The sequence below is a fragment of the Haliaeetus albicilla genome, chromosome 2 (genome assembly GCF_947461875.1).
Source record: "Haliaeetus albicilla chromosome 2, bHalAlb1.1, whole genome shotgun sequence".
Classification (NCBI taxonomy): Eukaryota; Metazoa; Chordata; class Aves; order Accipitriformes; family Accipitridae; genus Haliaeetus; species Haliaeetus albicilla.
Window position 1 is genome coordinate 41,844,845 of NC_091484.1, and position 15,043 is coordinate 41,859,887.

At 38.0% G+C, this 15,043-nt stretch overlaps 1 protein-coding gene across 1 annotated transcript in view; it reads left to right on the forward strand.

Annotated features, from left to right (window-relative positions):
- SCRN1 (secernin 1) overlaps positions 1 to 15,043 on the forward strand; it is a 41,025-nt gene that overhangs the window by 1,620 nt on the left and 24,362 nt on the right. Inside the window, exon 2 of the mRNA XM_069772492.1 lies at positions 9,106 to 9,265. Within this exon, the coding sequence (XP_069628593.1) occupies positions 9,107 to 9,265 (159 nt within the window). The 5' untranslated portion in view covers position 9,106. The remainder of the gene's footprint in view (positions 1 to 9,105; positions 9,266 to 15,043) is intronic.

The following is a 15,043-nucleotide window of genomic DNA, read 5'->3' on the forward strand; positions in this document are numbered from 1 at the left end:
GTATTTCTGATGCTTAGAGTTTGAGATTTTTATGGTAACTTCTTTTTTTTGGAAGGCATTTGTAACTTTTTTCCCTGGTAAAGCAGGGCATGGCTTAAGCTCCATTTGTTTACTCTTGCTCAGTTTGGTATTTTTGGTAAAGGGTACTGAGTTTGGCTCTCCACCCTCCCCTTTAAAAGTCATCAACCATGGATGCTTTACGCAGTTTGCATGTGGAAAAGTATGCTAGTTTATGCTAGAAGCTTCTAGTAAGAATTTCTTTCTTTATTATGGACTTGAAGAGTTGTGAAGCTGGACGTTGTCCCTGTAGTGTATTGGCCTTCTCTTTCTGTAAATTCAGCAGATTGAGAAATTGCACAGAATTGCTATCTATACCAGCCTCTCTGTAAGGCACCCAAATCGCTGGTTTCTGTGTTGTGTTACATCCTAACATTTGCAAACACTGTTGCTAGCTTTGCAACACTTGCTGTTGTTTTAGGTTATATTTTAAACTAAACTGAGACTTCCAACAAGATACTTCTATGCTTTTTAATTTACCCCTTGTTAACATAACAATGTTGCTAATTTGAAATGACTACCAGTCAGTGTGCATTAGCCAGTTGTGTGTGGAGGTGGACAGTCTCGCCCGTGCTGTGATGAAGACCTAACTGAACTGCAGAACTGGGTTATGCTGGCCCTTTACAAAGAGGGAAAGCTACATGGCTAAGTATTACGCAGCAGTTAGCAGCTTCTCATTATGAAGTTGTGTGTTGTACAAAGATGCTTTAGACGCCAGCAGCTCCTAACAAGGGTCTCTGCCCTAGTGACAGAAGCAGGAAAACAGGTGCTTCTCTATGAAATGGAGAGTGTTACAAATATGACCTTAGACTGCAGGCTGGAACAGCAGCTACAAAAGGAATAGAGTTCTGTGACTGCTTGGAGACTTAATTAAGTGCACTGACAGCCTCTCAGTGAAAAGTCTGTATAAATAATGAATTTTCCCTGTATGCATAGCCTGTGATGGAAATGAGTCTGAAATCTGTTGTCTTCTGGATGACTGACCCTGATTTGTTTTTAAATAGAACTACTTTTTCATTAACAATTCAGATGACTTGAGGCAAAAAATAAGATTCTATCTTCTTTTGAAAGATGCCTACTTTGAAAGGTTGGGTGAGCATGCATTAGACAATTAAAATGGAACTGGTTGGTCAAGGGACTGTAAACTTTTGTAACAGCTGGAATCCTACCATTTGTTAGGACTTGAAATGCTGAAGAGTTTTACCATGCTCATTTGATGGCCAGTGTCTAATTTGTTAGACAGTTTTAAGCAATCTGGCAGCTGTTGCCAAGAATATTCCAAATTTTCCCACATACAGCAAGAGAAGTATTTTCAGTTCCTTCCAGGCCTATTATGCATTTGCTCAGTTAAATGACTGAAGGGGGCGTACTACTTAGGAAAGCTTTGAAGTGCAACTTGATTTTATGCCTCTGTAGGGAATTGCTACTTCTTGTAATTCAAAAATAAAATAAACTTACTGGAGAAAATGTCCATCCTAAATCTCTGACTAGAAGTTTGAGATGTTGCTCATTTTGAGAAAATTCTTGAGAGATTTTCAGCATGTAGTTAATGTAAAAAAAAAAGAAAAAAGAGAGAGAGAGAAAAGTTGAGCATGGTTTGCTTAGTTTCAGCTGCTGGTAACTCCTCTTAGAGATCTTCTCAGACACAGCTTAGAGGGACAATCAAAGTTGAGCATGGCACCTACAAGTGGTAAATTGGTATCATCATCCATTGGTGGTAAGGAAGGAGTCAAACAGTTTGACTAAGGTCTAAATAATGAAATGTCCAAACCAGAGGGACACAGAGATCTGGCATGGTTTTGTGCTTTATGTTCAGGAACAGTCTCTGCTTTCTAATTTCTTAATAAATGCAACCTTCCTCTCTCCTGATAAGTCATGCATTAAAACTGTCCAAATTGTCAATTAAAAAAATAACCTTTCAGTGTTTCCTAAGGTAAGAACAATATTATTATTGTGCCTTTCAGTTCGCTGTCTTTGTTCTGTGCCAGCGCTGAATGAATTTTGCTTTTCATTTCTGTTTTTGGAAACATTGCTTTTCTGCAGGATGCAGAGATCACATGTCTCTGTGCGTAAGACACTAGGCTTGATTTGTAAATGGAAATACAAGCTTGTCTCAGGCTCAGGAAACATCTTAATTTGAAAGTTAAAATGGAGGTACAAAACCAACAACTAAACGCTGAACAAAGTTTTCACAGTTGTAATTGACCTTTCTCCTGCCACGCTGTTAAAAATATGGAACAGTTGAGAATAAATAATGTGTGGCCTCTCCGATATATTCTTCCCTTCCTAATGAGACAGCCTTGATGCAAATCTGAGGACGCTTGTTCAGATGCTGCCTTTCAGTTTTTCATTGTAAATGTTTCTTGCAGGTTAGGTCACTTACCCTTTCTGGTAGCCATGAAAACAAATTTATTGAAATCTTTAAACATTACTGAAATAGTTCAGAAATATTAGCACAGCTGGGTTTTTGCTTTATAAAACCCCAAAATATAGTGAGGAAAAGTCATCCTTTCATACACAGAAAAAAGTTGTATGCCTTTGTAAAAGGTTTAATGTGCTCTCTGGGCTTTAAAAGCAGCTCAAATCTCTTTTGCAATATAAATGTTAAAGAAAATGCTGTCATCACCAGAATGCACTCAGAACTTGCAAGAAAAAAGTTAAGCAGCCTCTGTATTTCTGGTATCTAAAGCACCTGTTCCAGACCAGCATTAATTTGAAGAAACTAGAAGTGAGGGTGGAAAAATTAGGCTATATGATCAGTAAAACTGGTGTTCTGACAAAACTGCTGTGGAGGTCTGAGATGCAGCCCCAGTGTTAACCCTCCTATCCTTGTTTTTGTGGACACCTGCACTGTCTACAAAACATGATGTTGATTATCACCAGCATTAACAATGGGTTATCTAGGACAGTCACAGGTGTGCTTGAAAAACTGGAGGTTAGGAGAAGTTTAGACTTTACCCTGTACAACACTTCGGTTATGTCTGTGCTTCAGAAAGCTCAACAGTTACGCCAACAAAACTCTTGAAGACAAACTTAGAAAATCTTTGAAAGATGACTTTGTGTGATGTATATATGCAACCTCACTAAGCTGAATGAAGGCAAAGTGTATTGTTCGTGGTTCCATCCGTGCTGGAAGACTTGCCTAGCGTAGCTGTGCTGAGTAATGAATGCAGCAATTATGCTCCTAGGTGAAGGTTTGGCTTGATCAAGCCAAGTTTTTGCCAGCTTGTGAGTCAAATCATATCAATACAAGGCAAATTTTACAGTTAAATTCTACTCATAGTAACATGAGGTGAATGCTTTTCTATTGTCAGTGCTGGCTGCTTGATCTCACTGAACTTTTCTTAATATCTGCTTGAGTGTTGTTTTGATTTCTTGTGCAGAGGAGCTGTAATGGCAGTAGTTGACTTCTCACGTAATATCTTTTACTGGTCTGGTATTGCTCTACATGATGGTGACTGGGTATTAGTAAATTTCTAGGCAAGAGTCTATATTGGTGTAGAAAACAAAACTTTTGCATAGTGTATTAAGGGCAGAACTGTGTACCTGTGCATCACTTAACATGTCCTAAATGGTGCCTTGTCAGGAAAGGAGTAGATCTACATGTAGGAATAGCTACTTCAGAATTTTTTCATTTGGTGTAAATCTTAATTTATATTAACAATAAATCTTAATTAACATTTCAGAAACCCCAGCTAACCTAAGTTGTATTAAAACCAAAAGGTTTTTATATGTGACTTTAGGGGCATCTTTAGCTTTTCTTGAGATAAAGTTGCAGGGCATTAAGTTAGCAGCACTTAAAAAAGTGTGAAGATCAAATATTGGCTCATCTCAAAAAGCGTGAGTTAAATTTCAAGTTAAATTTTTTGACCTTGTTTTCTCACACTAATTCTTTTTATTGCCCACTGCTTCTTAGTGAGTGCTGCACTTTCATTATAAGCCTATTGTTTTGTTTTCCAATTGAAATAAGAGAGAAAAGACCTTGCTGTTGGCAAAAGCAGTTTTACTGTTTTAGAAATAAGCTTTGGAATCACTTGAACAATAAGTTATTAGAAGAGCTTCAAAACCTAATAGTTCATACTATTGAATTTTTATTTTTAGTATTTTTTTTTAATAAGACATGCAACTATGAAAGCTACTGTTGGCAAGCCAGTTTTCACATAATTTGTAACTTTGTAAAACTAGTAATTACTTCATGCTTAATGCCTTCAGGGTATTTTGGCAAACAGGGGAAATTATTTGGCTTGAAAAGAGTTGGTATCTATTTGATATGAGAGGATAAAGTTATTTTTCTGAGAAGTAATTCTATTGTAGCAGTCAAATTCTTGAACTTTAGAAGAGATTATTTCAGTACCAAATTGCAGCTTTCAGAGAAGCAGTACACAGTGTTTGTTATTCTGGGAGAAAAAAAACCCCACCAACCCCCCCAAAAAAACAAAACCAAAAAGTCATGAGCAAGTTAGTATGAAAATCTTCCTTTGTCCAGTTTGGACTCTGACTTGCTAAGCTCAGAGTGCTTTGTTGTGGACACATAGCTATTTCAATTTTCCTGGGTTGGGAGGAAGGCTCCAAAATACACTGAATAATTTATGCCCTTCCCTATTCTCCAAGGAGTGTGGCTTCAGTCTCTGACAGTCATGTGTTTGTGAGGGGAGGATGGGATACTGCAATCTGTCCTCCTTGTCCGTTGCTATAACAGCATTCTTTGTCTGTTCCTTTTTTTATAAGTGAAAAATGACATCTAAATGAAGCTTTCATTAGATTATGTCACAACCTTTATGTACAGACTTAAAGAATAACAATTTTATTCCTTGTTGGCCACTCTAGAAGTCCAGTTGTTGACAAATTTTGACACTAATAGTGCAAGTTGTTCCACTTAGAATTTTTGACCCCTCAATACCTGTTAGCATTTGTAAGATCCTCATACTGTGAAATGGAAAATACTCTAGAGTGAAATGTTCCCATTCTTGCTATTTTCAACCTGAAGATTAGTATTTTGTCTATGAAGATTTATGGGTTAGTTTTCTTGAGGTGGTGCTAGGCAATAGCACTTCCATGTTCACCCTATTTCAGGAGTATAGTGATGTTCAGATATGTTTATAAAGCCCTGATAATTGTTGTACCTGTTGTCTGGCTCCAAACATTACAATGTGAAACATTGCCCAGTGGATGTTACTCCTTTCTTTCTGTATCAAGAGTACTTATGAGCTCATCAGTTTTACCATTGACAGTAATGGTGATTTGTTCATAGAATTAATTTGGCTTCACAGTCTGTAAATGAGATTTATTACAATGAGAGAAGATCTTAGTAAGGGAACTTGTTAAACAAAACTTCTTCATAGTGAACACAAACTAAGCTAAGTCCATAGTGACCAGGTGACTCTGGGGAAAAAATATGACCACGTGCAATATTGCATCCCTGCTGTAGTATATTTTTGACAAATAAGAAGATAGCAACTGGAGTGTATTACCTTGTGGCTGTTGCTCAGAAGTGGTTTTCCAACCTTTATGCCCGCTGTAATTCTGGGTCAATCAAGTGTGATGCCTGTTAAATACCTGAAACTGCAGCAGTTATTATGTAGTGGCATAGCATAATGTACAGCTCTGTCTATTTCTAGTGCTTTCATATGCAGAATGGGTTTGGATACAGCCTATAATAGACTATATGCTCCCTGTTTCTCTTAACTTGCAGTGGCCCATCCATGAGTGTAAGGGTCTGCAATCAAATCTAGGGCCTGTTGATATAAAGCGTAGGTTTATCTCTGTCTACACCGAAATGTAGCTCTGAGGTATGCTCTGTTGAGAGAATGAGGCCTGTATGCTAACATGCTCTGTGGTAAAGAATTATGTGAATGGGCAACAAGGTGTTCTTTGAGATTTGTTTGCAGTAATTCCCAGTGTTTTCTAAGGTTTTCAGGATTGCCTTTTGTTGGAGGAGCAAATAATCTGTGAAAAAAGAGTAGGGATTAACAGTAGGTGGTTTTGTGAGTTAGTCTGATTTATTAGAGGTACTGTAAAGGAGGAGCATTCTGTTCCTCCTGTAGATGAAAGATGCTTGTTTAGTATTGAGTCAGGATGGTACCTTGTGAGAGAGCAAAGAGATGGCAAATGCATGAAAATGAGAAGCGAGGACAACCTGAAGTTGAACTAAGAAAAAAGGAGAATGAAGTAGGCAACTAGAAATGTCCTGCTTAGATAGGTAGCTGCTAACAGACTACTTCAGTTACATGGTGGAGGAAGATGAAGTCCAGTTGTGTTCTGAACAAACACAGGTTGTGGGTGTATCTGAGAAATTGCCATCCTTGTCACATTTAAAATGAACCAAATGAGGTTCTAGGAAAAACTGCTACCTAGCAAACTGAGTAGATTTAAACTGTAGTAGACTGCTAGCTAGCTTCCTTCTCTAGAAACATAATTTAAGATCCCAGTGCCAACTCTTACGACAATCATGTTTTCAGTATAAGGTTGTAACATTCAGCTTGCAGTGTTTAACTGTTATATTCCCCCCTGTATGAAATACACTGTGTGTTGAAGTGAAGCTTACTAATACTTTCATACTTAAAAAGTGTTACCAAAATAGCAATTTGGTTTTGGTTCAGTAACTGTTGGTACACTTAAGGGAAAAAATCAAAAACCTCACAAATACTATTGAGCCTGCTTTATTCCAAGGAGGACTTCAGGAGTCTGTTGAACATTAGATACCTACAGGTTTTTAATTCTTTCTCCTGCCTACTCAGTCTGTAGGTATGTAAAAGTCTGCCTTGCATACCTTCCAATTTGTTCAATAACACAGTATTGAAGCATTCCTTCTCATCTTTGTAGACCTACCTGGCAATATGTTCGGTATCTAAGTTGAAGAACTTAATGTAATAAAAATTAGTACTGTGTATCACTTTAACCCTTCTTTCTGGGCTGTTGGATGTCTAATGTCTTTCAGCTGCCTTATGTATTTCAGATAAATCCACTTAGTTTGTGTTTAGAATAAAGAAAATATTTCTCTTCAGTACTGAGATCCACAGTAAGCCTGCAAGTTACTCAAGATTTTGGCTGGTCTGGCAAGGCATCAGAAAACAAATTTAGAGCACTAAATGCTGACTTACCTGAAGGTATATGTGAACTCTTAGGGTGCTGGAAAGTAGTTATATTGACATCACCAACACAGTGAAATAAATGTATATATTTGGAATAATTCATAGCAAAATACTAAGTGGTTTCATTAATGGTGAAGCTTGGGCAACGCTAATACAAGTTGCATTTCAGTTTAATCACAAATGCTCTAATGACTTGAAAGTGATAAGATTGGCAATTAAAGTGGGGTTTTGTCTTCATGTCTACCTGCAAGACACTCATCTAGAACCAATAATGTACTGAAACTTAGTGGCTCATATGCAAGCCTGCAGGTAGGTGTCCTCTGCTGGATGTATTTTATCAGTTGAAGTCATTCCAGCTTATAGTACCTTGTCCTTTCACACTGGTCAAAACTCTGCTTGTAAAAAGGAGTTTGTTTTTTTCCTAATGCATTTTCAACTCAACTGGCTGATTATTCTTGTATATAATCTCACCTAAATTAAAAGGTTGTGTGAGGTCCCTAGACAATTCATCACCCCACATTGTGTTGGTAGAGGACACCTTTAACACACATCTTGTCTTGAAGTTTTTTTGCAAGGTTGAGCACCTGTATGATCTGTTCATAGTCTACAGCCAAACTCTTAAATGTTTTCTTCACAATTACCACTTTATGGATTATAGCCTTTATCCAAAAGGTATTCTTTCTTTGATTTAATATTGGAAGCCTGCTATGCTGTGAGAAGTGTGTGCTCAAATGGTACTGCTTTAGAAAAATAAAAAGTCACACTTGAATGGTTTGAAAGATGTCCAAGTTAATGAACAAACCCAGATTTGCACACACCCTTACCCCCAGCATTGTCTTTCAAATAAATTGGCAGCCTTCAAGGGGAAACTTTTGATTGTATTTGTTATTTCTAAGGAGTCCAAATGTGTGCTGATATTTTTACTTGTTCAGGATATCATGGAGGGAGAAGAGAAATATATTTGTTCATTTTGGGGCTGGAATTTCTGATGCAATGATAAGATCAATGAAGAAATCTCAGACATCTGTGTTGAGTGCTATTTTAACAGTAAACTGTTTAACTGCTATTTTAGCAGTAAACACCCCACCTTTTTCTTCTGTAGGCGTATGTGCCAGAAGTTTCCCTGAATAGTGGAAAAAATGTGGGATATGGCAATGTGCACAAGACCAGCTATAGTAGTGTCATAGTCCTGAAACAGTTGACATTTTTTATTAACATATTGTCATTGCAAACACTTAAAATCTTAAAATACCTGTACTATCCTGTAAGCATTTTAAAGAATATTCACATTAGCCTGCATAAACAATTAAACTGCAATCAATTAACTTTAGGTAAGAGCACCAATGCAGACAAACCACAGTGAAAATAAAGTGCAATTAGTGCTTCAGTCTCTCTCTGATCTGACTAGATAAATTGACAGACAGTTTTTTATGTAATTGTGCTGTATTGTTGTTCTGTTTCCAGTTACACCATTGTCTTCCCTCAGGAATCCCTCAAACATATTTCATCTTTTCTTTTTTAAAATATTAAACTGCATGGAAGCAGAGAGAATAAATTATTTAAAATTATTCTGTGTCTCTGCACTTGTCTGAGTCAGCAGAATACATCTAGGTCATATGTTCCCAAACAGCTCCGGTGCAGAATATCCTCTTTCTGTGGGGACTAAGTAGAGTCATTAAGGTACAGTTATCTTGCCTTTTTTTCTCTCCTTTATGCCTTCACAAGGCTTCAGTGAAAAATGTCTGAAAACTACTGTAATTCTTTTTACTAAATCAAGATAAGCTTCCTTTGAGCTGTCCTGTTCTTCCATTATCATTGGCAACCAAATGACAGATAGAGGGAATGTATTGTCTCTTAGCTACCACAAGTAGCAGTAGACTGAATAATTCTCTAATGCATGCAATTATGAATTCAGCAAACACTAGTTTTGTTTGTTTATTCCTCCTTTCCTTTCCAGGATGGCTGCAGCTCCCCCAAGTTACTGTTTTGTAGCCTTTCCCCCATGTTCTAAAGATGGGCTGGTGGTGTTTGGAAAGAACTCTGCACGGCCTAGGGATGAAGTACAGGAGGTGGTCTACTTTGCTGCCGCAGCTCATGAGCCAGGAAGCAAAGTTGAGGTAAGGGTGAACTGTTACATTCAAACTGTGAGAAATTACTATTATTGGAAGAAATGATTGCTGTCTTGTTCTCTTGTCAGATTGTGGAGTCCTTGTTCCCTTCGCTCAAGCCTGTCTTGAGTAGAGAAGAGACAAGATTTTTGCAAGTCCTGAAAGTGAAACTTAGAATGTAACTTTTTTGTTCAATTGAGGAAAAATCCATGATCTGTACTTTCTCCAGCAGACAGGCTGAATTGTTCACTTCTCTGATTCCTGGACTGTGTACCCTATCGCTTGCCTTTTCCTTTTAAGGGAAAAATATCCTGGCTAACTGGAACTAGAAGCAAATTTTCAAAGTTTGTCACTTGCCACTTGAATCGTTCTGATTCATGGTGGTTGTTTGACAGCTGTAATGGGGCCTGACTGTGCTAGGCATGTTGCAAAACAGGTAGCCAGAAATCTCTGCCTCAAAGAACTTGCACTCTGGTGAGGGAATGTGAGAGGGGGAAAACAAGAGCATAAGCTTTGTAAGCCAAACATAACTCTTGTACATACAGTTGGCTTTGATGACCTGTTCTGCAGTTGAGGCACCTGCATCATGGTCAATTTTCAGTGCTGTGGCTTCTCTCCAAATCCAAGCTGGATGTGGAGTCCTGAAGCTGGACACTGATGCAGGTTCAAAGGGACCCTGCTGGAAGTAATTTTAATTATAGTCTGTTACTGCAACCTCTCTTTTTAATGACAGGAGAAAGGAAAGGATAAGCAGATGTGGAAGGGTGAAGCAAGGGGACAAATGGAACAAGACAACAGGAAGGGGGAAAACTGTGAAGTGAAAGTGGAATGAAGAGACTGAGGCAGCCAAATGAAAGACAAAGATTGGTGTGGATAACCATTTTAGCAAAGGACGCAGCCTGATCTGCACTGTCAGGAGCTTTTAGAGTCCACAGGTTCTTGCTCTGGCTGGCAACTGGGAAGGCAGGAGCTGTGAGGTTCCCTGCGTTCAGCTTCCTGCTGTCCCTGTGGCTGTGCAGAAAGCTGAGGACACTAGGTGTTCTGCACCAGGCTGGTGTCTCTCATCCCTACAGGTCCTTTATGGATATAATCGTCACTTCCCCAGAAGAGGTCCTAAGGCCAGTGCCAGTTTTAATTCTCTTTCAGGTGGGACAACTTCCAAATTTCAGAGGATTTGGTGCTGCTGTTTCTAACAGTTAATGTTCTCTTCATTCCGTTTGCTGACAACATCTAGTACAACTCATGCATTATTAAATGGTTTAATCTTGGATATAAAGAAATCTCCTCCCCCTGTCCAAAAGCACTAACTGCTGTTAATTGCAGTGCTGTATTGGTAGCACAGTTCTAGACCTGTGCTAGTATAGAGAACACGAGTGTGACAATAAGACAAGAAGAAAACTTCAGAGCAGTCTTTTTAAAGCTTCTCTTCAGAGAACTGGAAATGAAAAAAAGTTCTGTTGTTGTGGAAGAAGGAACTTCCAAAAGCTGCTCTGGAGTGTTTGTATCCTTAGAGGAGAATACTTTGCAAGAATTTAATGTTAGAGTACTTGATTCTTTTAGTCTCTTTGCCCCATATCTTACTCTTTGAGATTGTCATAATTCGCTGAAGGGTATAATTAAGCCATATATAATCTATTATGATCTCTCTCCCACCCCACGATTAACTAGTTTAATGCCTTTTATAGAATTTAGTCATAAACTGGCCTCTTTTCTAGTCCTTTTGGAAGCGGGGAGCACAATCCCTTTGCCTAGTACCCCTTCAAATGTTGATTTTTTTTTTTTTTTTTTAATGAAGGTAAAGTTTGCAATGTGGTGAGGATGCACTTTTAGACAAGGGACTGGAGTGGGCTAATACTTTTTTTTTTTTTTTTTTTTTAGATTAGGGGCTTAAGCCCTAATTAGATGGTTACTTTGGCCTCTGCTAGTCTATGCTACTGCATAATTCTTCATTAGCTAGCCTGAGATTTTGCAAGTACAGTGGTGTACAGAAATATACAGACTCCAGACGTTTACCAAAATTCTTCCTGTTTCCTCCCAGCACAGAATAAAACATCTTCAGTTGCTCTGGGAGTAGTGCAAGTAATCACTTATCTCTGCATTGTTGTCACACTCAGCACTAAGTATTGTTAATGTCTTTTTTTTTTTTTTTTTTTTTTAAAAAAAACCTCATGGGTATTTTGAGTAGACTAAGCTGGTTAACACAAGATACAGATTTTAAATGCTTTATTGGGTCTAAAGGCTGTCTGGTAGCTTTGCACAGTCCTTTAACTGCTCTCCTTTGGACAGACCTAAACATAGATTTAGTTGTTAGTTTTTCTTTAAAGTTCAAGATTTTTTTTTTCCACCTTCAGAGAGAGAAAGGGAGTGCGTTCACTCAAACAAGTCTAGCAAATATCAATGTTGTAGAGTAATTCTCTTTAGAAATAATCCTTTTTTTAAATTTTCTTTTAAAACTGGCCACTTCAAAGGTCTTGAAAAAAGTATCATAATAATCCCCTTTGCTGTAGGAATTGTGAAAGATTGACTGAATCAATTAAAGCTCTACAATCCAAGTTTTAGGCTGCTAGATTTGATTCTAGATTTTTGCTGGTTTATGAACTTAAGGACACTAGTGAATAAGAAGATTGCAATTTCAAACATGCTAACTCTTTGTGATAGAACAGAAGGTGTTCAGTTTTTGCTAATTAGCTGAAATATATGTATTTCTCCAGTTATAGGGAGAGTTATATGTGTCTAAACTATTCTTGTCTTACGACAAATGCATACTTAGCTATAAGCAGAGTTTGCACAAAGCCTGTTAATTCCTTGTGTGCTGTTAGTGGTACCTCTAAAAGTTAAGAAAAGCTTTAAGGAAGGGCTTGAATTCAGCTGCTTCACATTTTTTAAGTAGCAGGCATGCAAAACTATATCCAACTTTTAAGCAAACTTATTGAGCTATCAGAGGTAATTAGCTAATAGGGGGAGTGGAGAGGAGTGTCAGAGCTTCTAGATGTAGCTGTTGACATATTCAGAATTATTACTTTGTTTTTTAGAACCCATGAAAACTGCCAACCGTTCAATTATCATTGGGTGTTTTTTGGGTTTGTTTGTTTTTTGTTTTGTTTTTTGTTTTTGTTTTGCTATAGCTTTCCTTCCCTTGCGTTTTCTAAAACTAACTGAACAGGTCTGAGAAAATTAAATATCTGAGAAAAGTAAACGTATGAGATTTTGCAAATGGAAAAATGTGATTGACCAATTTCATGCTACTGTTTTTCTAAGGCAGTAATCCTTTGTGCCTCTAACTAAATTTTCCCTCTCATCCATCCTAGCATTTTTCCCCCCCAAATGAAAGCTTTTCTCTCCATTCCAGATTGTACATTTGCATTGATTTCTTATGTTAGATATATGATCCTTTACCTTCACTGGGCAATGGTAGTGGACTTGCTTTTCATTATATTCTATTCTTTGCAGGTAATGTAATCCAAAGTGTATCAAATTTTGATTACTTCTCCATGACTGTCACTCACATTCTGAACTTCTGTTAAGAGGTGGTTTTCAACACACTAGCAACATGGGTTGTTTTATAAGACACTCTCAGGAAGTCTGTATCCTATTGATGTTCTGTGCTGCTCACGTTTGCAAATGTGATAATGCACAATGAAACAAAAAATGGCACAGTAGTTCAGCTAGATTATTGCCATAAAGGAATCCGGCAGTCTATGCTATATAGCTATCAGCTAGTTTGTGGCAAGGCCTTAAACAAGGGAATTCAGTGAATACTGCAAGTCATTTTAAGCTTGATCTTTGTGGCTCAATCTACCAGACAAGTAACCCTGCAGCTAACTCATCAACATAATTCCTTCCCTCCATGTCAGCAGGTTCCCAAGACACTGAACAATGGGGCTTTTCATGAAGGTCTGTTCTGTGTGTGTGTGTGTGTGACAACTTTGTCAAAAGTTTGTTCTTGTCTTGCATTGCAATTTTGCAGTGGCAGATGCTGATTAGCACTCTTCCTTGTTGTAATGTCCGTCTAGTAAACTTGTGCATGCAGGTGAAATATTGCTCCCTTAAGCATAAATAGGGTCCTTTTTTTAATTCTTCGACTAAAAGTAAGTGTGTTCATTTTTCCCCACACATGGATTTTAAAAATTTTTCATGTGTTAGTGAGAATTCATGTTGTAAGAGTTTTAAGATGTAAGCCCCTCTGTCTAATTTTTAAAGTAGATTTTACTGACCAGATTTTTATTGTTCTCTAGTAACCTGCTGCTTGCTGTGGTTTTCTTTCCCCTGGAGAAGTCTTGGGTGGATGACTTTTTCTTAGCTGAATTTTCCAGGTGGATTTTTTTTTTTTTCTTTTAGATCAACCTCCTTTTCTTCTAATTTGACTTTTATCCATGATTTGAAAATAGTCATGGTTGCTTGCTTCGGTATAGATCTGTAAAAGCTCTTTTATCTTAATGTCATGCAACTTCTTGTGGAGGAGTGGAAGGGAGAAAATAGAAAGGATAGTCTACAACAAAGTCTATCAAATTGTGGAATATGCAAAATTTTTCTAATACATTGATATTAAACACTCTTCTGGGCTTAAAGCCAGCCCTCTGTGGGGTAGGAGGAATTTTGTGTTTTCTAAAACTTCATGGCACAGTTATGCCTCAGTTGTTTTGGGGGGTATTTTTAATAGTTTGGTTTTTTGGGTTTTTTTTGCTTTTTTAAGGCTACCTTCCTACCTCCCCTTTCTCTGAGTTTTCAGAGAAGCAGTAAGATTTTTTTGCTGTGCATTCATCTGAGCACTGCAAACATAAAACCTCACCTGAAGCTAACTGAGGGGTCTCTGTCTGGTGTTGTAAGATAGATATAAAGCTTGGAAAGTAGACTTTGACTGTGTTAAAGTTGGCTTTGTATTTCCTGTAGGTATCTTAATTCTGGTATTTGTAACATAATCACCAGGCATCATGCCAGTGCCATAGTTTAGTTCTGGTATACTTTGATTCCCTCTTTTGCCAGCTGTTTGTGTTATCTGCATTACATCTTGGGGTAGGATGTTCAGAGTCCAGTAACAGAAGCCAAGCAGCAGCTGAATCTACTGAGAATTTGCTCTTTGGGAAACCTCCAGATTAGATTGACAGTGCCACACTTAGTCACGTTACTGCAGCTGTGAACTTGAACCTGGGCACCCCCACTATGATGCCTCCATGGGTACATGCTGACTTGCAGGAAACCTTGATGAAACACAGCAGTGTTTGTACCCATGATGAAGCTTTTAATTTACTCTATGTAGATAAAAAAGGTTGTAATCTAAAAGCTTACAATTCAGAGATAGTTTAGGAACTTGCTTTTTCTTGCCTCAGCTGAGACCTGATAATTGGCTCTGTAAGCAGCCTGCAGTCAGACGGCTTACCTCAAGCCACCTTGTTTAAGCTAACCTTTAGACTTCGCACAGAGATAGAGGAGAGGCCCTATGCAGGCAGACAGCAACTAATAAAACAGAGAAAGTGGTTGCTGCCTACAGCAGAGTCTATTGCTTGGCTAATGTGAGCTTTTTCTCTGTTCTGCTCCATTGCAGGCCACTGGCCTTTAAACTAATGTGTTTGACTTTGCCTTGTAACACAATGCATGAGCTGGCAGAAGTTCAGAGGTAGAAGCCATAATCCTTTGGATGTTTCTGCCCTCTCAAAGCCTCTGTTTTTACTGTAGGAGTGCTGCTTCTTTGCTCCCTTCTGCTATCAAAGCAAAACTGGTTAGCTTGAACTATTTTTTTTCTTAATCTCTGTAATTTTTTTTTTTTTTAAATTGGAACAGAAAGGAAGA